The following is a 26,028-nucleotide window of genomic DNA, read 5'->3' as shown; positions in this document are numbered from 1 at the left end:
ATGACTTCAATACCCCCCCCCCCCCAATTCATGCAGCTTTGCCTGGAGGTGTTTTATGATGAATATATGACAACATAATTATAGCCTTCAAATGTAAAAATGAAAAACTCAATACACTGTGGACAGGCATTCTTAAGCATTTCAGCAGAAAAGCTTATTGTAATAAAAGCCCCTGGGACCTTGACCTTTGACACAGTCACCTTAAAATCAAAATGGGTCATCTAATAGTCATAACCAACCTCAATACTAAATATGAAGACTGTTGACTAAAGCATTTTTATGCAATTGAGCAGAAAAGCTTTTTGAACTAGAGGCCCCTGTGACCTTGACCTTTGACCCAGTGACCTCAAAATCAATAGGGGTCATCTACTAATCATGACTAACCTCCATGCCAAATATTAAGACTGTTGGTCAATGGATTCTTAGGTAATTGGATGGACAAGCCTTTATTAGTCAAGGCCCCTTTGACCTTTACCTTTGACCTTAAAATAAATAAGGGTCATCTACTAATCATGACTAACCTCCATGCCAAATATGTAGACTGTAGGTCAAAGGATTCTTAAGTTATTGGGCGGACAATATCTTTTCTGTCAATGCCCCTGTGACCTGGTGACCTCAAAATCAATACAGGTCATCTATTTATCATGACTAACCTCCATGCCAAATATGAAGACTGTGGGTCAAGAAATTCTTAAGTTATTGGGCGGACAAGCATTTTGAAGTCAAGGCCCCTGTGACCTTGACCTTTGACCTCAAAATCAAAAAGCGGTCATCTACTAATCATGACTAACCTCCATGCCAAATATGAAGACTGTGGGTCAAAGGAATCTTAAGTTATTTGGCAGACAAGCTTTTTGAAGTCAAGGCCCCTGTGACCTTGACCTGGTGACCTCAAAATCAATAGGGGTCATCTACTAATCATGGCTAAGCTCCATGCCAAATATGAAGACTGTGGGTCAAAGGAATTTGAAGTTATTGGGCGGACAAGCTTTTTGAAGTTTGTGACCTTGACCTTTGATGTGGTGACCTCAAAATCAATAGAAGTCATCTACTAATCATGACTAACCTGCATGCCATATATGAAGACTGTGGGTCAAGGGAATCTTAAGTTATTGGGCGGACAAGAATAAACCGTTGTTTTTTTACTTAAAAAAAAACCTTGCCAATTTTTGGCGACCAAAGGAAACAGCTAATAAGTGATTCATTGAGTATTTATGAATATTTGTGAACTTGCCTGACCATTTTATCCTATTTCAATCAACTTTAATGACAAAACACCCACACCAAACTCAAGATGGGGTTACAAAGCCCCTGGGTATATCATGCATTAAATTTCGTTAAGTGCCTGTCTTCCGGTACTGACATTGACTGACATGTACATGTATATTGAGCGAGAGCCTGTGTCATGTTTCCATATTTTAATTGACATTTAAAGTATGTCATCAGGAAAATTAACAATGTAATTACACTCAAAGCTTGGCTAGAACCCTGCTGTTTCTATGGTTACATCATTTCAGGTGATTTATAGCTTTAAATACATGTACACTTATAAATCTACATGTATTGTATGTTAACCATTTGTTTGGTGAAATTGACATTGGATTTTTGAAATTCAGTGGAAATCAATGACATGGCAGAAGAAAGGGAGATAAGGGAGAAAATGGCCTGATGGGATATGACATGTAAGACTTTTGAAATTGTATAGATAGAAAAGTAGCAGAAACTACTGCAAGTATTTCATTCATTATTTACCTGACTCTTATCAAGTCCATTTGTGACAGGTTGTTTGGTTTGGACTACATCTGTGTTCTTTTTCATACCATTGCTTCCAATCTAGAAAATAAAACAACAAAACATTATACAAATTGTGCAAAGTTAAATGATCAATGGCAATACTGAAACAAGAGGGCCATGATGGCCCTGAGGTCGCTCACCTGTATATAGCCCCCCCCCCCCCCCCCGGTCAATTTTTTATTTGAACAGACTTGGTAGACACCCATAAGAAGATGTTTTATGCTAAACATCCAAGTTCTAGCTCATTGGGTTTTTTAAAAGAAGATTTTTAAGTTTTTACTATACACATATAGTTAAAAACAATGACACCCCTGGGGCAGGGCCAGTTTTGACCCCCGGGCTTTTATTTGAACAAACTTTGTAGATATTTACTTAAAGATGTTTCATGTATAATATCTAAACTCAAGCTATTTGGGTTTTTTCAAAGAAGATTTTTAAGTTTTTGCTATACACATATAAGGAAAATCAATGACCCCCCGGGGCAGGGCCAGTTTTGACCCCAGGGCTTTTATTTGAACATACTTGGTAGACACCCATTAGAACATGTTTCATGCTAAATATCTTAGCTCTAGCTCTTTGAGTTCTTTAAAAGAAGATTTTTTAATTTTTTACTATATGCATATAGGGAAAATCAATGACCCCCTGGGGCGGGGCCAATTTTGACCCCAGGGCTTTTATTTGAACAAACTTGGTAGACACTCATTAGAAGATGTTTCATGCTAAATATCTTAGCTCTAGCTCTTTGGGTTCTTTAAAAGAAGATTTTTTAAGTTTTTACTATATGCATATAGGGAAAATCAATGACCCCTGGGGCGGGACCAATTTTGACCCCAGGGCTTTTATTTGAACAAACTTGGTAGACATTCACTAGAAGATGTTTCATGCCAAATATCTAAGCTCTAGCTTTTACAGTTCTTTAAAAGAAGATTTTTTAAGTTTTTACTATATGCATATAGGGAAAATCAATGACCCCCCGGGCCGGGGCCAATTTTGACCCCAGGGCTTTTATTTGAACAAACTTGGTAGACACTCACTAGAAGATGTTTTATGCCAAATATCTTAGCTCTAGCTCTTTGGGTTCTTTAAAAGAAGATTTTTAAGTTTTTACTATATGCATATAGGGAAAATCAATGACCCCCTGGGGCGGGGCCAATTTTGACCCTAGGGCTTTTATTTGAACAAAACTTGGTAGACACTCATTAGAAGATGTTTCATGCCAAATATCTAAGCTCTAGCTCTTTACGGTTCTTTAAAAGAAGATATTTAAAGATTTTTCTTTCGGTTGCCATGGCAACCAGAGTTCTGCATGAAATGGAATTCTTTGAACAATCTTGATAGAGCTTCATACAAAGAGTATTCCTGCCAAGTTTCATTAACATTGGCCTTGCGGTATCATAGAAGATGTCCTTAGAATATTTAAAATGTGGACGGACGACAGACGACGGACGCCATTTGGTTGGCCATCCTAAAAGCTCACCTGCACTTTGTGCAAGGTGAGCTAATAAACAGACTGACATCATCTGAAACATGTAACACTTACTTCGTTCTCCAAAGTTAAAGAACAAAATGGCTGACAAGATCTTTAGGGGTGTCCTGGCCAAAATTGTACAATTATTTATCAAACTCTCTCATGATTCCCAGATTAAGGCCACACTTAAACTGAGTTCCAGAATGGCTATCCCCAATGCCTCGATTGGTGGTTAAAAAAAAACTGGGTATAAAATATGTAGTCTAAAATATTTTATATGGCCATGGCCATTTAGAGGTGGTTAATATATAATGATGGTGTTTTACATACTGTAACATGCTGTTATATCCATATATTAATCAAATATGCATAAAATACAAAATCTTATCTATCTTGAGGGTCAATGTCATTTATAGGCCAAGATCATATTTGAATAACTTTATATTTATGCTTTAATTTCTTAAAAAAATGATTTAATGCAAAGTATTGTTTTCTCCATGTTTTAATTAAATCTGCCCATAAATAACAAAGTTCATTTTAATTCAATTTTAGCAACCATAGTATCATGGTGATATAGTGGTCAATGTCAATTTCAGCCTCAACTACTAAATGTTTTGTATTAATTTGTTTATTTTTTGTATTCAATCATTCTTTTTTTTATTCTGACGTAGACATAATTATAAGATACCTTGAAATACTCTAGCACTAATGATTATCAAACTTATTTTCCTTTGATTTTCTGCAATAATAAGGGAGGGTTATATAAGGGCATACATTATTAATGAGAAATTATGGTACAATGTGTTTTTGTCAAGAAGCCTCATGCATCTTAATGTCTAAAATATCATGAACATACAATACAGAATGTAAAAAAAAAAATCAATATAGTTATATCACGAAGATTACAAACCAAATTTTCCCTATCTGATAATTATATCATTATATATAATCATGAAGAAAACCAGAATGCAGAGAAGACATTGACAGAAGTGTGAATAAAATAGAGAACATATCTTTGCAATAATAACTCACACAAGGTGGAACAACTGTTTAAATACAAGCTTAACAAAAACTGTGATTTATCATTATATGAATTTTTCAGGGTATAAATAACGAAAATGAGAAAATAATTTGACACTGCAGATTCAGTTACAGAACCACTTGCAAAATGAAAACTCATTAATGTAAACAAATGCAACATCCGTCGCTGCTAGACTTCTCTTCTGACAATTATTTATATAATAACAAATTAAGATGTATCCTTAAGATTAGATTATAACTTGCTTTTTCTTGAAAAAATTATTCTTGATTTTATACGATATTATAATGACAGTTATTACTTGAGCAAATTCAAAGTTGTAATTACATAAAGTTATGCAGGACTCCAAATAGGTTTAGTCCAACAAACTGTTGTACTCTGTTTGCTTGGTTTGTATCAGCGCGCCAACACAATTTAGTCATATGGCGCCAAAACAGTAAAGATGATTTTGGCTAACCTTGGGTGTTACAAACTTAAACCAACACCAGATAATCTGCTGGAGCTAAAAGATGCATAGACTCCAGCAGTCGCCTCTTTTGATCATGCCGTCATAAACTGTGGCTGCAATTCTGATGCCTCATCCATCAAAGGCAACCCCTCAGCCACAAGGGGAAACTATTCTATAAAATGATGTTGTGCTATCTTATTTTTGGGCAATATCTCTCCTCTATAAAAAATTTAGAAGTGATTTTTAGACCAAAAACAATAAGTATCCAGAATCTAGCTTTGGATAATAAAATATTTTGACTATCAGAAGGTACTGAATCTCACAAGACAATTACTCTTTTACCAAAGTTTTCAGGAGTCAAATCAAATTTTTCTTGGATGCATGGATCTCAATGATCAACATTTTTTTTGTTTTTTTATTTAACTTTTAAATTGGTGGTCTCATTTAACATTTAAAAGTGATAGATTATATAATTGTAGAGAATGATATTTATTAAAAATATAATTAATTGGGTTTTTTTAGTCCATATTGACATATCAAAAATAAGGTCATACAATACCACTATCAAATCTATTAGCAAAGATAGAAGACCCTACCACATACAAAACATACACTGATTCTCATAAGTTTATTTGTACTTTAAATTTTCACTTCAATTCACTTTAACCCTCTTGTATATCGTTTTAAAGTTGTTGTTTATTTTTGCAACTTCCCAGCATTACAAGTGACAGGGAGACCTCATGTGCACTCCAGCCTCCGGGCAGAACTGCCAATGTTCAGAAAGCAAGCTGGATAGCTTCATCACAGGGAAAAACCTAAAGTCCCCCACAGAGATAAAGGGTAATGAGCCTGAAGTCAATGACCTTCACCACTATTTCAACATATGGAATAATGAATGTTTTGTATAAAAATAACCATATAAATACCTTTAAAATAGGAGAAGTATACTTGGGTATGATCACACCATGCTTGTATAACCAAAAATGTCTCCTCTCTCTTTGTGACATTGTAACAAAAATTCACACAGCAATAAAATATAAAACTATATTATTTCCTTGATAACATTAATATCATTTATTGCCTTTCATTAAAACATGCTGCCAGTGTCAGTGAGTATCACAGAGTAATGGCTGGAGTATGAAACATGATTATTGGACTGTTCATGATGATCGGAAACAACTAGTATATAAACTAGCTTCCTCAATATTATTAAATATGTCCAGGTATGACATTATATTGACATTCAAATGCGAAGGAAATTAACTTTTTTTATTTTAATGTATAAAAATACATTTTAGAATGCTGTATTGAAGTGTATTTTAGTTTTATAACTCTAGTTATCTTCCAGAAACAATTTTTCTATTTTTAGTTGCAGTGACCTTGACCTGAAAATCTAGGGAGTCCAACAACAATCCAAAGCAAGGTCTCTTCATAAGCTTGCTATACACCAAGTTTTATTACAATATCACATTCCTAACTCAAGTTATCGCCCGGAAACCATTTTAAGTAACAGTGACCTTGACCTCAAGGGGTCCAAAAGCAATCCCAGTCTGGGTCTTCAGATAAGGTTGCTATATTCTAAGTTTGATTACAATACCTCATTTCTAACTCTATATCTAGTTTTTATCTAATTTTTATCCAGACACCATTTTGCTATTTTTATTGACAGTGACCTTGACCCCTTGGGGTACAAAAGCAATCAAAACCTGGGTCTTCATATAAATTAGATATATACCTAGTTTGGTTAAAATATCTCATTCCTAACTCTAGTTATTGTCCGGAAACCATTCTTCTATATTTAGTAATAGTGACCTTGACCCCAGGGGTCTAAAAGCAATCCAAACCTTGGTTTTGACCAACGGTTGCTATATACCAAGTTGAATACAATAACTCATTCCAAACTCTAGTTATCATCTGGAAACAAGAAGGGATGTACAGACAAGCTGACTCGGTCCTATATACCCTCTAAACTTCGTGCGGGTGAAATAAAGTTTCACAATTTGGGGGTATAATTGGGGGTATAATAAAGTTTCACAGTTTATTTATGTTGGTCATTAACTTATTATAGTGTATATAAATAAAAGCTCATTTGATACCAATATATACCCGAATCACAATGATATGTATGTAATAAGATAATTACAAAAGACATTGACCTGATAAAGGATGCTAATGTTGAAAAGAAACATCATCCATTTAATCTTCTACAAGATAACTCAATCATGACTGCCCCTGTACATCAGAAAAACAAACAAAACAACACTTCCTTAGTTACATGTCTTTTTAGGTCATTTTACCATAACCACATTCCTGTGTAACATTTAGGAACTGTAAAATATTACAAACATTCAACAAGGTCAAACTCTCCACTGATGCTGAAAGAATATTATTCAGTTTAATACTGATCATCCTCAAACTAGAGACAGCTACAAAATACACTTTTACCTTTAAGTTTTAAAAGCAACTTATGAGCTAACTTTCACACCAACTATACTTTAATGTCTGCCAATTAAATCTAGGAGCTTTATTATAAATCACATGAAGTAAATGACAAATTGATCATGTATTAACAATCTAGATGTAATCTATTTTTTATCAATTAATAATGTCTCCTGTATCAGGAAAATAGAGCTATTGATTCAAGAGCATGCCTTCCCTATGGATATTACTGGAAGATGCATTAACTGACAACACACTGGAGATAATGTGTCAAAGATCAAAACCGCCGGGCGGGGGCAACGCTCAACTTTTTACTTTTTCTAAACGCAAACATAGAAAGGTTTGAACATATATTGATGTTTCCTTTTTACAAATTTACTTGGTCTGTCTTGTCACATTAGTTTTGTTTATATATTTTGTATATATATGAATAGAAACATTAAGCATATTTCTAAAAATAGCAACAGTTCGCAATTTCTAAAAATAGCAACAATGACGCAATTTCTAAAAATAGCAACAATGACACAATTTCTAAAAATAGAAAAAATGACGCAATTTCTAAAAATAGAAAAAAATGATGCAATTTCTAAAAATAGAAACAATGACGCAATTTCTAAAAATAGAAGAAAAAAATGACGCAATTTCTAAAAATAGAAACAATGACGCAATTTCTAAAAATAGAAAAAAAATGACTCAATTACTAAAAATAGCAACAATGACGCAATTTCTATAAATAGAAAAAGATGACGCAATTTCTAAAAATAGAAGAAAAAAATGACGCAATTACTAAAAATAGCAACAATGACGCAATTTCTAAAAATAGAAAAAATGACGCAATTTCTAAAAATAGAACAAAAATGACGCAATTTCTAAAAATAGCAACAATGACACAATTTCTAAAAATAGAAAAAATGACGCAATTTCTAAAAATAGGAAAAAATGACGCTAATTCTAAAAATAGCAACAATGACGCAATTTCTAACAATAGAAAAACATGACGCAATTTCTAAAAATAGAAAAAATGACGCAATTTCTAAAAATAGAAAAACATGACGCAATTTCTAAAAATAGAAAAACATGACGCAATTTCTAAAAATAGAAAAAAAATGACGCAATTTCCAAAAATAGAAAAACATGACGCAATTTCTAAAAATAGAAACAATGACGCAATTTCTTAAAATAGAAACAATGACGCAATTTCTAAAAATAGAACAAAAATGACGAAATTTCTAAAAATAGAAAAAAAATGATGCAATTTCTAAAAATAGCAACAATGACGCAATTTCTAAAAATAGAAAAAAATGACGCAAATTCTAAAAATAGCAACAATGACGCAATTTCTAAAAATAGAAAAAATGACGCAGTTTCTAAAAATAGAAAAACATGACGCAATCATATACATGTATATATATGTATATATATATATATATTTGATATATATATATATATTTGATATATATATATATATCTATATATGTATATATATATATACATGCATATATATATATATATATATATATATATTTATATATATATATATATATATATATATATACCTGCATATATGTATATATATATACACACACACATTTATATATATATATTTATATATAATACATATACTATACATACACACACACCAATAAATGCACAATCTGAGAAAATTCAGTAATATAACCTTCAAGGTCAAGGTCATTAAAGAGCCCAAGCAAATTTGGGTTTGATAAACAACAAGGTCTGGTCCTTAAGAATGTTCTGTTATAATATGAAGTTTATCCCTTCAAAAATAGCAAAGTTACAGTCAGTTACTGCCAAAACAATGAAAATTTCAATAATTTGACCTTCAAAGGCAATGTCCATTAATGAGTGAAGGTCAAGGTCTTTTGGTATATTTTTTAACAGTTATCTTTGAAGATTATTATGTTCAAGTTTGAAGACAATCCATTCAAAAATAACAAAGTTACAGCCAATAATAGCCAAAAAAATGGAAATTTCAATAATTTGACCTTCAAAGTCAAGGTCTTTGATGAGTGAATGTCAAGGTCTGACTGGTTATTTTTAAGGGATATCCTTGAAGATTATTATGTTCAAGTTTGAAGACAATCCATTCAAAAATAACAAAGTAAAGCCAATAACAGCATGAACAAGCAAAAATTGGACTTTTAACCTTGAAGGTCAAGGTCATTTATGGATGAAGGTCAAGGTTAGTGTGGTCTACTGAAAGGTCTTGTCCCAAGGGTTGTTGTGGCCAAGTATGAAGACAATACACCAAGAAATAAAAAAGTTATGATCCAGGTACAAGTTTTCGGACGGCAACGGCAACGGCAACGGAGACGGCAACGGCAACGCCGACCTGACTATAACAATACCTCTACTTTTTTTTTTCAAAAAAAAAAAAGTCGAGCTAAAAATGTCAGTTTATTTAAATTTGTAGGCATGTAACACAGCATGTTAAAACAAATTTGGAAGAAAAAGACCTAAACCTCTAATCATGGCTGTCTCCCAAATGGTTACCCAACAGTTATATAAACCATCTCAGTATTTGACTTTTGCAATGAGGGATGTAAAACAGGTATGTGAACAGTATGTGAACTTATGAACCAGGTAGTATTTAACAATTCACCAGCTGTTATTTATCATTGCAAGCATTATTTTTATGTTGAAACATAAAAGATATATATCCGTTAGTGTTAACAGTATAGCTGACATATGAAAGCTATAAAACAACTGTATCAACAGGATATGTGAACAAATTTTCAGTGAACCAGTAACTATCAATATGTACATCCTGACAGATCAATTTCACAAATAGAAATACTAACTTCCTCTATTGCTTTTACATCTGTAGAATTACTTATAATATTAATATTACTATCTTCTCAAATGGAATAGGATCCTAGCTGTGTTTTTGTTTACATTGTATTAAGTTTTTAACTAAGACAATTACACAATATCGTAAAGCTGAGATGTCTTACAAATAGAGAATACATTCATATGGCAGAACTCTTGAAAAGGATAGACAACATATATGCAAAATGTTCTACTGCTTTTTTTCTTTATCTAAAAAAGAGGATAAAATAGCTTCCCTCTCAAGTAGATAAAGCTATGTTGGAATTCATGTTATAAATTTCTTAATTAGGACTATAATCAAAGGAACATATTTTTATTAGCTACCTGTAGAAGGCAGTATCAATTTATCTATTATGTTGATAACTTTCAGGGTTTTTTTTGCAATCATTACAACCAAGGTCAAGAAAATGAAAGTTGAGACATCCTTCATTTTGAAATTTTCAATTTTACAACTAAAAGGATATAATTTCATGTGTCTGGTGTATAGAACTTAACACTGATGTATCATTTGTCTCGAAGTTTTATTCAAGAATGAATAGTAAAATCGAACAAAAACGTATATGCCTAATGGCAAAATATAAATGCAATATATTCTAATTGTGTCAACTTTACATACTTTAAATTAATAGTTGTTATCCGGAACTCTGCAAATGTGGATTTTTGCAAGCCCTTGGTAAAGTCAAAAATTATACAGTTATAACTTCATGGTGCACTTCCATTCAAAAAAATTAGTCAGCTTGTTGCCCTTTTGAAAGTTTGTAACGGAAAACCTAAAATATTCTTAATTCCAAAGTAAGTCTATTAACTGCCAATGAAAGACCAAAATTTACTTAGCTATTCCCTTCAAAAAATTACTTTACGGCTCTTGTGTTTAAAAAAAAAATCCCTGATAAATTGTATATTTTATATTCCAAGATAATTAATGACTTGAGGTGAGACATGATTATGTAAAATAAATTTTCCCTGCCAATAAACAGACACTATCATTGATAAAACTTCAGCCAAAAATTTATAAATGCTTAAATGGTGAAAGATTAATCTTACTGTAGGTTGGGAAGCCAGTGTTGCTTTGGCAACAGACAAATCACAATATTTTTTGTTCAACTAACTCACCAAATTATTTAATGCAATATCTTTTAAGTTTTCAAATATATGCAATATTTTTTCTAAAATACAGCATTGTCAAAATGATTTCAGCAATCCTGTTAACAAAGTTCATCTTTATGTTGCTTCAAATCATTTGTATTTGAATTTTTTTTTATCAATGAAAAAATTAAAGTAATTTTCTTAAATATTCAATTGATTCTTAATTCAAGAGCAATCATGACTTACTTCACAATGACCTTATTTATTTGACCTTAATACTTATTCAAACATCTTTACATATACTTCATACATATACTATACAATAACTTGGTATGTTTTGGACCAGGCACTGCAACTGCCACTAATTTTTTCCCCTATTGTATTAAATTCAATTAACATAAAAACTATCTAAAGTTGTTTTGTTTTAATAAAGATAATTATATCAATAATAAAGATATATGTCAAACCTGTACTATCATAGAAAGAAGGAATCACATGAAGAGAGTATACCAGTTTATTTTTCAAGTTCACAGTCCCTGCAGTGAAAGCACACTTGTAACAATCAAGAGTAGCAATATAACAGTTGATTTATAGTCCAAATTACCCATGCTTAGAATCTATGTGCTTATTATAATGAGAGCAATAAAAACTACTGAAGAATTCCCATACCACTGATAATGCTGTATCAACTTTTTCAGGTCATAGTTCAATATCTTCATAAATTTATAACGGAGAATTTAAGTTTTAATTCCGTACTCTGGATAGTTGCTTCATATCAACTTACTGTTGAATAGTAGCTAAGATATGTTTGGGGTTTGTTTACAAGCAATGACACAACCCTAATGTCAAGGTCCTAAAGCAACTTTTCAGCTTAATTACCTATTTTATCCTTGCTTTGCATTATATCAGCCTAGGTAGAATAAATTACTACAAAGCTTCATGAAGTGAAGGCATTCCATGTGAAAAGCAAAGGTTTTAGGAATATACACAAAATTGCCTTAAATGCAGGTCAAAAAAACTTCATTTATCTTTTAGGCAATACATCTTGAATAAATTTGATGCAAGCAATCTTAATGATGTTATTTCTGATGATGAATACCCAACAACAGCATTTTATCTTTCTTTTGAAAACAGCATTTTATGATAAGCCATTGTGATTCAAAGGTTACAAGCCTCACAAAAATTGCCAAAATAACCATCAATTACCAACATGATATCAATTAACTTTAAATTTAACAGGGCTCCAGATAAGATGCGTATACGCGTAAATTACGCATGGAAATAACACGTTTACGCATTCAAAACAAAATTTAAGCGTATGAAAACGCACACAAAATTCAGGTTACGCATTGAGCAACATTTTTTTAGCGTAAACGTAACCGAAAATAAACTCGGTGATTATTTCGTCTGAACGCTTTGCAAGCGTCTACCGGTAACTTCCTGTAGTTCCGACCATCATCGGTTGTTATCGTATGTATAGTATGGTGGTGAAATTTACTTCGTAACTATGAATGTTTGCAACGTCTTAAGGTAACTTCCTGTAGTTCCGACTATCATCGGTTATTATCGTATGTATAGTAAGGTGGTGGAATTAACACAATTTCATAAACATCCGGTACAATGTCGCTGTCTAATTGACTCGTATTTTAAGCCGAAAAAAAAATCGACCGGAAAGTAATTGTGAAGGTTATAATTAATGAAATAATTAGCGCTGCCACGTATGAGCAACAAAACATTCCTCAGGTTCAGATAAAACGTATGCTGTTTGGAAATGCAAGATTACAAGAAATGACTTTGACATATCTTGTGTTACAAGTATAATAATACAATAAACATGGAAGCATATTAAATGTTTTACTCTTTTACAAACATTTTAAGGAGTAAAAATACTCCTGCCAAATTTCAGATTTCAAGTTTTACTCATTCACAAAAAAATCAATGAGTAAATACTCAATGCCCTAAAAAATTATCTGGAGCCCTGATTTAAGCAATATATTCAATGCCTTTATCATTAATCAATGTAGAACTTTATTATCACTGGGTTACTATGCAACAGAAGACACAATAGTTGTAAAGCAAGAAAAAAGTTCATCTATTAGCTGCTGTAATTGCATGCAATTTCTTTCACAATATTGAAGGGAAAAATCCTTATTGGAAACATCTAACATATTACTTTAGAGAGGATATTTTCATAAGAAACTATAAACCTTAAGACTTTTTGCCAAGTTCAATCAATTACAGTAAAACATGTTTAGTGAGAAACTTGCATCCAGGTATATAAACATTGTTTTCATACAAACACAGGAAGGTAAATGCACCAATTAGCCAAACAATTAGACACTGTATGTAAATATTACTGAAAGATATCTGAAACATTTATTTTCATAAGCATAGACTAGTGAGAGAAGTAAAACATTTCCAACTTCTTGTAAATCTTTCCTTTATGATAAGGTAACACTTGTAGAGATATTTGAGCCGTGTCACGACAAAACCAACGTAATGCGTTTGCGACCAGCATGGATCCAGAGCAGCCTGCACATCTGCGCAGACTGATCAGGATCCTTGCTGTTCGCTTACCAACTCTATTACAAGTAGAGAAACTGATAGCGAACAGCATGGATCCTGATCAGACTGCCCGGATGTGCAGGCTCATCTGGATCCATGCTGGATGCAAACACACTATGTTGGTTTTGTCATGACATGGCTCATTTAAAGTAATTACAAGTTATCATGGACAATAATGTCAGCAGTTAGTAACCCTTGTAGTGACATTTCAGAGAAAAGATGTGGTAATAAATTCTCTGAATGTTCATAGAGATGTTGTTTATCTGTGTTTGATAATTCTATCTTACATTTATAATCAAGATATTAATACTAGATGAAGTTTCTAAATCTGTTATTACTTATAGAAATGTCTCTAAACTTGTTGGAAAGAAAAATTAGTTGATAAGAAAGTATGGAAAATCAGAATATTTGGCAGATTGATCATCAATTTATTAATAAATTAGCAAAATAATTTTTTTATTGTCTAAAAAATTACAAAGAAGAGTTTCCTAATAAAAAATAAAATATTAAATGCATTTTCCATTATCAAAGTTCAAAGCTGGAAGTAAAGTTGAGCTCTTCAATAAAACAAGTAAGTAGCATCAACACATTCAAAGCATTATATAAACCTTTCTAGAATAGACCAACTAAAAACACATGAACATAATTACAGTTCCATATACACTGGACTCAAAATAGATTATTTTTTTACTTTTCAAAGAATGGGAGAAAAAGAAATCTTCATTATGATAACATATCAAAACATCAAAGAATATATTCTTTAGACATAATCCTGTAATAATGTTTGGTAATATAAAACACTTCAGACTAACACAGCACTAGCTCTGCACTACAATTATACCTCAACAAGGCAGTCTGAAGACAAGCTGTATCCCCTACTCCAGTGTATAAGAATTATTAACCTTTGACATGAAAATTTAATGACTTTTCCCAGTTGTTAGAATGCTAAGGATCTTTTCAATCCCTTTTAAGGACATTTCACTGGCTTAAAGGTGCCAAATTATTTTTTTTAAAAAATCAGTTGTTTAAAAATTCTAAAGTGAACATGAGTAGTGTCATTCGGAGAGCGAGAGGGAGTTGGGGGCAAGGGCAGTTTCGGTTTAGGGATTATGACGTAATGTTAATCTTTTGAAGTGGTCTTCGAGTGTACTTGAGAGGTAGAATATCCTTTTGAAGTGGTCTGCCAATGTACTTAAAAGGTAGAATATCCTTTTGAAGTGGTTTTCAATGGCACTTGAAAGGCAAAGTGTCCTTTTAAAAGATGTTTAATTAAAAATAAAGATGGCGGATATTTGCATAATTAAAAATAAAGATGGCGGCTAGTTCCGTAGTGAAAAACAAAGATGGCGGATAGTTTACCTGGCAACCAATGGGGAGAGTGATGCATGAATGAGTGATTATAGGCAGTATGTGTGTGTATTGAAATGTTTTCTCAATAAACATTATTGATTAATCTCAATTTAAGCTTGGTTTATTACTTTAAACACAGAAATTCGTGCAGGATTGATTATTATTATTATTATTATCATCATCATATTTTGTGATTATCATTATTACTATTAATATTACAATTATTCTCTTCTTCTACCATCATCATTATTATTAAATCATGGGAGAAAACGTGGCAGAGAAGAACGGCTCAAATGTAGCCCATTGCAGATTAATGTGCATGTTTGAGTTTTCATTACAAACATATTACGCTAAGGCAGTGGTGAACAAACTGGAAAAGGTCGCGCGCTTACTTTGTGACGGCTGCAAACACGAATACCTGTCTCAGTTAAACCACTCGTGCATGATGCTGGACCGGGAAAGCAAGCTCGAGCACTATTTCTGGGACGTGACTGAAACATTGGACGACGAGAAAATAATCGAACAATGGTACAGATCACAGACATACACGGATCACGACCGTGCCGTCCTGGACTTATTCGTGCTGAAATACAGATGTAAGGACTACAGAGAGACAAGAATGAAAAACAACAACTGGCAGGGAAGCGTTTCTAAAATAGCCCAGACAATGCTGTCTATAGAAAAACTATAACGATGTGATAGGTAAGTTAAAGGAATTTGCTGTTTTGGCAAGTTGTATGTTTTCTCGTTACTTTTTTTGTGTTTATGAGAATCAAATGATAAATTGACTTTGTAAAATGAGTTTCTTTCGTAAATAATTATCCTCATTAAAAAATCGCTAGCGCGCATGCGCAGTCAGTCAATAGTACGTATATGATGCGATTTCTTTTATACGGACAGTCTAGCAATGGAGAACGGTGACATTAGTCAGTTTAAAAGCAGGGACTGTGAACACTTCACGGATGAAAATGATTCCCTTATTAAATTTATCGCTCCTGCAACTATGTTACTCGTGAGTTTACATAATATGTTTTACAGGATTATTTCATATGCTAAACGGTATAATAACGAGCAATTATATGTCAGCTCATTTTTCATGCTCACATGCTATCAGATACATAACTACATGAACAGATAGATAGATTGATAGTAGGACAAATAAAAGGATAGACAGATAAATAAATGAATAGATATGATTTGTATCACACGGGTATGTTCTGTTTGAATTATTTCAGGTTGGTCAAAGCAACTCTGGTAAAACATCGTATATGCGAAAGTTAGTGGAAATGGGTGACAGGTTGTTTACAATTCCCCCATCTAAATACATCTGGCTTTACAATATCTACCAAGACCTATATGATCAGATCAGCGGCACGGTACCGAACGTCCAGTTTGTGCACGGTCTGCCTTCAAGATCCGACATAGAGCAATGGGCCGAAAAAGAACGACATCTCGTGCTAGTAGTGGACGATTTGTATCACTTGCTGATAAATTCGAGGGACATACTTGACTTATTCGTGTTACTTTGCCATCATCTTACCGTGACGGTCATTATTAGTTGTCACAATATATTCATGAATTCAAAGTACGCAAAAACAATGACTACGAATTTGCATTACATTCTCTTGTTTAGACTACAAAATCGCCTTCAGCTATCTACCCTCGGCACGCAATTATTTGTTCACAATAAGAAATCCAAACATTTCCTTGCCGTCTATGACGACGTCATGGCAACGGATCAATACAGCCCCTTGATCATTGATCTGAGTCCACAGACAACGCATTCTGATTATAAACTCAGGTCAAACATTTTACCTGGACAGTTACCGGTTGTTTACGAACTGGAATAATCACTGAACGGACGGATAAATAATAATAAATACAACTTAAATCATTGTGATGGACAAAATAGCTCGCCAGATTGACTTTTTGCGCTATTTGGTAGTTGCGGTTCCCAGTCAAAGGAAGCAGCTTTTTCGCTATCTTTCAAGGGAACAGATTAACGTTATATCGGAAATCTGCCTGAATCTGTTACACGGTATTATAGAAATCACGGACCAGGACTTTTGTGAACTGAATAGACATAAAAACACTTTCAGAAAACTGGCCGTTAAGTCAGTGGATAACAATACAAAACGAGAATTGATGTACAAAGACGCTACTGGCATAAGAACTCTTGTGTCCGTATTTCTGAAACAATTCGATAAAGATTCTGAGAGTGATTCGTCTGCTAGCGACGACTATCAATCACCACAGAAACCAGCAACATACGACAGAAATGCAGACGAGAGGGGAGAAGGGATTTCGCAAACTGATACTTATTCCAGCGTGTCGATATCAGCAGTTGATTCAGAAACAACAACAACAACAACAACAACAGCATCAGCATCAACAACAGACAATAAAAGACCCCCAGCCATCCAGTCGGCCGTCGGCGACAAGTCGCCAGGAAATAGAAGCTTTCTCGACTGTTTCGCCGACGGTGTCGGAGAAACAGCATGGAAATCAAATGAATAGCTTATCCAAAGCCAGCCCCACTTCCGGTACAAAACAAAATGGCGAACAATTTTCAAAGAGCGTTTCAGAAGAGGGCGAGCGGTCAATTACTAAACGACTCACAGGAATTATAACTCACTCTTTTCCTAAACATTTGAGAAAAGAAGCTATATCTCTGTTACTATTTCTACTTAAGTACGGAAAGGGCGTGTTTCACGTGCAAGGGTGGGGCAGTTTTCTCATTAATGGACGAAAAATGGATTCCAGCATCATAGATTATATATTCTCTTCTCTGGCGAATGAGAGGACTCATCACCGGCCTGGAGACTTTAATTACTTTCAGATCGCTATGGACCAAATAAATGTGCCCGCTCACTTAATGTCAAAGACAACTAGCAAAAGAACAGACTTGTCAGTGAAAAGCAAAAGTAGAAAATGGCTTCCTTATTGACGATTTTTAACAACATTTTTTTCTGTTGTTCATTTTGACTTTTTTTTTTGCTATGCTTTTCAATATGTCATTGCCGTAGTATTGCCTTAGTCATTTATTTGTAAATAAATTAGTAATTTTATCTCATTTGTTCTTCCTTTCATTTGTGATAATAAGATAAAAATCGCATTATAGCTTTACTATCCCACAGATTGTTGTTGTTGTTGTTGTTGCTGTTGTAATTGCAACAGATATGGGACTGAACTAAACTTTGTTGAGTTCTACACGCTCTCTAAGGTGCTATAACAACACAATTGCAGTATTCCTTTAATAATATTTAATATGAAAACAAGAGATTAAACATCAGTATAGTGAGAAGCAGATTTCATGTCAATTGTTAAAGTATGTACATCTTATGTATTAACTAGTCTTTTCAACAAAGAGTAAACATATCAAACAGAACAGAACAGAACAGAAGATTTATTTAGTCGTATGCATGGTACAGCATATAGACATATACAAAAATATATACATTCATGTACATGGCAATAATATTCTTATATAAATACACATTTCATCATATCATATTTACGAGAGTGTTGTATTTTAAACACGGTTAAGTAACTCTTGCCGTTTGTTAAATGCCTTTAACAAATATATAATGCAATGTTTCGAAGTAAAAGTTTGTTCTCTGTTTTCATAAGTTTATCAAATTTCATCTTTCTTACTAGATCTCTGCTTATAATATCTTGGAATATATTTCATACGTAGATCATTAAAAATGTAACATTCCAGTTTAAAATGAAATTCATCCTCAATGGTTAGCTTATCACACATGTTCTGTTCACATTCTATTAGTCTATTTTGCCTTTCAACATTCCTGTGTCTTCCCTATTCGATATTAAGACAATGCGACGACATTCTTATTTTAAATATTTGTCTAAGTTTGAAATTATTTGTTTTCATAACATACACAGATAACTCTAGACCCTCTTTCAATCCTATAAAAAGAAGTCAAACTTTGGCTATCATCCATTCGAATTCTACATTCTGTAATAAAATTGTCAATCAGTCTAGTTTTCAGTACGTGTAAAAATACATTCATATTAACAGATGTTGGAAATAGCCAAACTTCAGCTAACCCTAATTGAGTCAGTAACATTTTAACATTATATAACCAATTTTTTTCACCATTTTCACAATCAAACAACAGTTTCTTATATATGTTCTCTAAAATACAATTTTCACTTTTTACTATTTTCAACCAGTATTTTACAATACGCATTTTCCAGTTTACATGCAATGGAAATCGGCCTGTTTCAACATAAACAGCAGCATTACAAGTTGACATTTTAACATTTAACAGTCTCTTTAGGAATTTTCTATGAAGTCTCTCAAGACATTCTGCATTATTTAATCCCCATATCTCACATGAATAACATAATATAGATGTCACATATGCGTCAAATAAATTGAGTTTAATCAAAGAGTAAACATATTATGATTACAATGCAAACGTTGAATCACTTAGAGTTAAGTAAATATACGCGTTATGGGGATTATTTACAGTATTTTTCACTTTCTTTCTAGAAACGCAGTAAGGACAATTTTTTCATATTCTGACTTCTTTACGGGTATTTATTATGGTATGTAAGTACCGTGTGCAGTTTGAAAGCTATATTCTTTTTATTTTGAAATAATTTACTTTTTAATACATTTGCAAATTTTCATAAATATGTTTATTAATGACTAACATTTTTCAAAGACAAAAAACACTAGTAATAGTTTTTTTCATAAAGACATATTTTTTAAAGACAAAAAACACAAGTAATAGTTTTTTTTTCAAAAAGACATTTTTTCAAAGACAAAAAACATAAGTAATAGTTTTTTTTCATAATATGGTTGAAGTACCGGGGAGGGGGATAGGAGGTAGTATTGTTAAAAGCCGTAAGAGGCAATAATGACCGTCCAAGCAAACATGTTTTGGTAATATTGTTAAAAGCCCTAAGAAGAAAAATAAAGACCGTCCAAGCAAACATGTATTGAAAAGCGATATGTGACAACGGTGGACGCCCAAGCAAAGGAGATTTACTCTGAACAGAGTTTAGAGTGGCTTGCCTTGCCTTTGTTTGTTGTTAATCTCACTTCTTCTACTGATAAAATGAGTGACCTAAGGAAGCCATGTCTTTCATCGTTGTCGTAATTAATCCTCATTGAAAACAAGTAATGCTCGCACCTTTCACCCACCTTTCACTACAAACTGAGCAATATAGATGATTGAGTAAAATCACTTATTCCGATTACGGTAAAAAACTAGAAAGTGATTGGTTAGGTCAGTTTCTAGAGAGTGATCACGTGGTTTCTGAGTTTGTCCTTTTAGTACAGTCACTGTACCGGGGGTTGTATTTCACATTTTCAAAACGCAAGTTGTCGCCAAAGGATATATTTTTACTTTAAAAAAAAACAAACAACAAATTTCATCATGGATGCAGCAAATTTCATCATGGATGCAGACATCGTTAGACTTGATGAAAACACCACACTGAGGTTTGTTTTGTCTTTTGCACATGCATTGTTAATTCAACAAGTGTTATTCCTCTAGCTTTTAAAGCAGCATGCCTTCATATTCATGTAAATGTATATGGAATTTTAATAACGAACAAAGAACTACATTTTTTAAAAGTAAGACGTTGTTATAAGAACATACAAAGTATTTAAACATTAATGACGTTAATGGCAAAAGAAATTATTAATATAGGAATAAATAGCCTTAACTCCGTTAGTCACGCAAAATGCATATGATTATAAAGATAGTATAATTGTACATGATACATTAGGTGTACTTCTCGTTAAGTCGCTGTACATTTTTTATTTTTATTTTCTTTAAATCATTTGGTTCATCTGCAGGCATGTAGCTTTAAAGAGATAATTTCAGCGCTATATCCATATATATATATCATTTTCTTCTTTGAAACGCATAAATGACTAACTTATTTTTCGATCTTTTTCTGTGTTTTTTTTATATATATATATTTATTTTTTCATTGCCATGTCAAGTAAGTCGAATGTATAAACGACCAGATTCGTAGATGTTAATGAAAACTAAAAAAAAAAGACATTGTTATATGAACATGCAAAGCAATTTACATATTAATGACGTTAAAGATTAAAAAAATATTAATATAAATAGCATTTACTCCGTTAGCAGCGTAAAATACATCATATGGTGATAAAAAATACGAAACCAAAAAACGAACATGAATGGTAAATTATGGGTAATTTATTTCTCTGTTGTAAATATATCAACTTCTCTTAAAATCATCGTACATTTTTTCACAAGATTCATTAATATTTAATCATTTGGTTCATCTGCAGGCATGTAGCTTTAAAAATAAAACTTCAGCGCTATATCCATATATATATATATGAGCCGCGTCACGAGAAAACCAACATAGTGCGTTTGCCACTAGCATGGATCCAGACCAGCCTGCGCATCCGCGCAGTCTGATCAGGATCCATACTGTTCGCTTACAAACCCAATAGCAAATAGAGAAACTGATAGCGAACGGCATGCTGGTCGCAAATCCATTACGTTGGTTTTGTCGTGACACGGCTCATATATAATTTTCTTCTTTTCAACGCATAAATGACTAACTTATTTTACGATCTTTTTTTTTTTTTTTTTTTTTTTTTTTTTGTGTATTTTCTATTTTATTTTGGTTTGTTTTTATTCATTCATTTTTTTCTGCGATGTCACTTAAGTAAAATGTAATAACGACGACACTTTATCTTGATGACACAATAGTTAACATTATTGCCATCAATATCATCTTTGCTAGCAACGTATTTGTTTTATATCATATTGTTTGTTTCACTTAATGCTGTTTATCGTATTAGCTTTTTAGATTTTTATCACAGTCATCATTTTTCACAAATGTTTTGTACTAATCAAATTTTAATACTACTTTTCATATCACTAAATTTTAATGAAGTCTATATTCATTGTAATTGCAGAATTGACAATGTTGAAGGCAAAATCGTAGGAACGATCAAAAACACAGAGACAGGTGCGGAGATCGTTCTGAGAAGACCCGGACTGATGACTTTTTATAAGTCTTTCGACCTGGTCATAACCAAATTCGAAGAGATGGTCGCGACTAGCCACAGTCCCCCTGTTGAGATAACCACCCCCTCGGACGACGAGGCCACCACCCCAAGAAGGCCGGGGCTAGGTCATTCTTTGAGGAGAATTCTCGAAGATTCTCCATCAGATCACAGCGACAGTGATAACGATGAATCTGACGAGGGGATATTCTTTAGCCAAACGAAATACCAGTCTGGATCGGAAGATTCGGTCCAGTACGAGGACGACTGTGAGATCCAGATGATTTTAAATGATGAGAGTGCGGAGGTGGTCGACCTGACGAATGACGACGACGACGACGACGAAATACAATCCGAATTCGAGGAGGAGGATGAGGAGGAAGATGTGTCGAGTGTCGTTGAGCTATGGGAGACGGACTATGATAGTGATTGGTCCACCAGTGTAGACATGGAGGAGGAAATGTTATGATGTCTAAATGTGTATGAGTGTTATGTGAACGAAACTTTTGTAATTTAATTATTAATTGAAATTAATTGAAATTGTACTTTTGCATGTATATATTTAATATACCTTTTCTTGTTTATTAAAAAATGATCTAAGACATGCGTTATTCTATATATTCATATACAAATCCTGGGATATTTAAGTATACTTATAATTCTACTTGTAATTTCGATGATGATGAGGACAGTTATAAACAACGATGGCACCCCCCTCCCCCGCCCCCCCCCAAAAAAAAAAAAAAAAAAAAAACAATACAAAAACAAACAAAAAACATCCTTTTTCAATACGACAAGCCATGCCCCCTCGTCCACACCGTCCGCCCCCATAGATTAGAAAAATATACATAAAATCGTTGTTACAATTGTTGTCATTATCACCTTGATTACTTTTGTTATCATTTTTTTGTGGTTATTGTCGTTACAAAAGCAACTGTGTCAAATAGGAGGCAAATTTCATGGTGTTCATTACTATTTAGGTGTTTTCTCTTCTTGCGAAAAGCTAGAGAAATCGAGCTGGAAATAGATAGTTACCGATTTTTTCAATATTTACCTCCCTTGCCGAAGTGGCAGCCATTTTTTGGGGGTACAGTCGATAATATAATATAAATCTAGTTGAAAAAGTTCATCATTCCGCCAGTCGATATGTGGTTCTACTTGTGTGACCGATTGTGTGATTAGTCACAGGAGCTTGAAATTCTATCAATAATCGCTAAAAAGTCCGATTTAAAACAAAATCCATACCTATATATAAAAAACATTTTATTTTATATATAGGTATGGATTTTTTTTAAAAAAATCGGACTTTTGATCGATTGTTGATAGAATTTCAAGCTCCTGTGGTTTAGTATAGAAAATGCACGAATAGTGGAAGTTAAGCTTGAAAGTCATCAGATGACATTGCATGTAAACAAAATTTATAATAAACAGGAAAAACAAATCAACAACAACAGCTACAACGATATATATATATATACTTTAATGATAATAACGATCTAGGCGTTTTGTTTACATACAAACAAGGTATAAAGAAGCACTTCGATAGCCAAAGAAACAATACAATACATAGTCTTTCTGATGTGTTCATAATGTATGTTTTTCTAAAAAAAGATTCAAGATAAGGAAAAACTTGGCGCTCAGTTTTATGTTATCTTGATTATTTTGATTGTTTTGAAAGAGACAAAATACACCAACAAATTTACCTCTGCACTCTTTTATCTTTATATTTTAACCAAAGCGCACGTATAAACAATTCATCCAGCGCAGTAAGCATGACGGTAGTCTCAAATGGAAAAGACAACGGAACATGTTTGAGGATAGTTTGATTTAGTGTATTTCATGTACATGGTAGTTGATCTACACGCTCTTTAAGTTAAAAGGAGAAAATAAGAATTCCTACAGCGAACGGAAGTCAATAATACTTTATATAATGATACATAATCTGTAAAAGATGCCTTTATTAAAGATATTCAAATATGTTACATATGCTAGCATGTCTATTTTTCTTTGAAAGTAAGACACTTGATGAGATTTGCATTTCTCTTTCTCCTATAAGAATGTTAGACGTAATAATACTTTATGAAATGTCTATTTATCGAGATAAATGAGAAAAATACTGATTCTGAAAATGACACATTTATTCATATGACACATGCAAAGAATGTATCATCTTTCCTTGTAAAGAAGATGGAGTTACAAATTATATTTGCATGACCATTAGAGAGGTACGATTAAAAATCTGATGTTAAATAAACAACAATACTTCACAGTCTGGCTTAAACCTTTTGTTTGTGACTATGACATTCCATTGGCATAAGGCTATCCATCACTGATTTAATGTAAAGTTGTAAAATATAGATCTTGGTTTATAGATCGGATACTTAACTAGCTGAAACTATTTCATGGTCTTAAACCGTATGCACAATATAGTAGTACAACTTTAGAAATTGTAGAACTTTCAAGTCGCTATGATTTCCACTATGATAATGGGCACAGAAACGACTAGACGAAATCCGATTGAAATGCGATTGAAATAATTTACTATTCTTTTACCGTTAACAAAACGTAAGTCCGCGTATTTAAATCGTTTGTTCGTAACGGTGATATAAAGCATTGTATTGCATTGTATTGTGCGGTGTTGTCACGGGCTCCTTGTAGACCGCTATTAACGCACGCGTTTTAACTGACTGGCTACACTACATTTATTACATGTTAACATCGTATCTGACCGGTTATCATTCTATTCTATATCTTGAAAAGACAAAATTGGTAAAAGCTTTGTATAACTATTTAATGTAACTGTTAAGCTTCCACTACGGTACATGTGAAACTCTGTTATATCACAATGTTAAAACTGTATCGTTTGAACTTCTTTTGGGTCTGTTAATACTTTCACCACATGTAACGAGTTATTTTGCTCAATCGTATTGGATCGGTGTTAAACTGCTGATATATGTCGCTTTAACAATTCTTCTTTTTGTCATTCGTCTCCGTATTTAGACAGGGAATTAACAACACGTGCACATATTTGTATGAATTTAAAAGCAATTTAGTTTTGCATTGCAGCGATAATACTTTTTTGTTTGTGTATTCAAGAATGAAAGTAACAGGAAAAATTCAACTTATATAACTGTTTATGAATTATGCAGCATATTTTCTAGATACCTGTTCAGAATTCGGCTGAATATATCAACCTTTCATTCAATTCGTATTTGTTACTCTTTAGATCATGTAATCGTTTATACTTGAAATAATACGTTATCGTTATCTATATCGAACTAATCTGTATACGTTCACCCGAAACATATTTTTGAAGCGTATACTTAAACTGTAAATAATCCCCATAACGCGTATATTTACTTAACTCTAAGTGATTCAAAAGTCCCCCATCGTTTTATCGTTTAAGCTTTCGTTGTATCTTGCTTTATTAGCAATACAGTGTCTCAGATGCAGTATTGTAAATGGTATAGTTATGTATTATTTTGCATTGTATTGTGTTGTAGTGAATTGTCGTTTACTGTCATTGTCTGCTCCCTGTAGGCCACTTTGACGCATAGTCGTCAAAAAAAAAAAAAAAAAAAGCAACAACAACAACAAAAAGGTGTACGTTCTACTATAACTTTAATAACAGTATAATAATAAAATGCTATGTCATCAGAACATACTAAGAAAGAAAAAACAAACAAAGAGCACTTCACAGTGTTTATAAACAAAGTTATATGAAAACGTAGATAAGCAGATGATCATATTAACACAGTCCCGATATACGCATCTTTATTGTCAGTTTTAAACGTTAATCCTTCTTGTAAAGAAAGCCTTATAAATGTCTTAAGGGGACATTCCTTAATTGTGTCTTGAAAAGAGTGATAAAAAAGATTATGTTACTGAGTCTAGAACAATGCGTGAAAATCTCCTTTTAATGTCGTATGCGAAAAATTAATGCGCATGTTAGATCAATT

The 26,028-nt window shown here is 32.8% G+C and overlaps 2 protein-coding genes across 14 annotated transcripts in view; one reads left to right on the top strand and one right to left on the bottom strand.

Moving 5' to 3' along the window:
- LOC132750697 (inositol 1,4,5-triphosphate receptor associated 1-like) overlaps positions 1-11,618 on the bottom strand; it is a 90,539-nt gene extending 78,921 nt beyond the window's left edge. For all 11 annotated transcript variants that reach the window (XM_060740713.1, XM_060740710.1, XM_060740711.1 and 8 more), the window contains exons 1-2: positions 11,592-11,618; positions 1,753-1,833 (exon numbers count right to left, since the gene is read on the bottom strand). In XM_060740713.1, coding sequence (XP_060596696.1) covers positions 1,753-1,833; positions 11,592-11,603 — 93 coding nt within the window. In that variant the 5' untranslated portion in view covers positions 11,604-11,618. The remainder of the gene's footprint in view (positions 1-1,752; positions 1,834-11,591) is intronic.
- A 3,116-nt stretch (positions 11,619-14,734) lies between these two features.
- On the top strand, positions 14,735-18,363 carry LOC132750696 (uncharacterized). 3 transcript variants are annotated; one of them, XR_009628587.1, is made up of 3 exons: positions 14,735-14,846; positions 14,889-15,741; positions 16,275-18,362. XR_009628587.1 is itself a non-coding variant. In XM_060740709.1 (2 exons), exon 2 carries the CDS (start codon positions 16,939-16,941, stop codon positions 17,554-17,556), a length of 618 nt encoding a protein of 205 aa, XP_060596692.1. In that variant the 5' UTR covers positions 14,742-15,741; positions 16,275-16,938; the 3' UTR covers positions 17,557-18,362. The 3 variants fall into 3 exon arrangements, 2 of the variants coding, with proteins under 2 accessions (XP_060596692.1, XP_060596691.1); XM_060740709.1 differs by having other exon boundaries at positions 14,742-15,741; XM_060740708.1 differs by lacking the exons at positions 14,735-14,846; positions 14,889-15,741 and adding an exon at positions 15,751-16,051 and having other exon boundaries at positions 16,275-18,363.
- The last annotated feature ends 7,665 nt before the right edge of the window (positions 18,364-26,028 follow it).

This window comes from Ruditapes philippinarum, unplaced genomic scaffold (genome assembly GCF_026571515.1).
Source record: "Ruditapes philippinarum isolate M1 unplaced genomic scaffold, ASM2657151v2 ctg1423_1_1_1_1, whole genome shotgun sequence".
Taxonomy (NCBI): domain Eukaryota; kingdom Metazoa; phylum Mollusca; class Bivalvia; order Venerida; family Veneridae; genus Ruditapes; species Ruditapes philippinarum.
The sequence above is the reverse complement of the archived record's forward strand: the minus strand, read 5'-3'. Positions and strand labels throughout refer to the sequence as shown.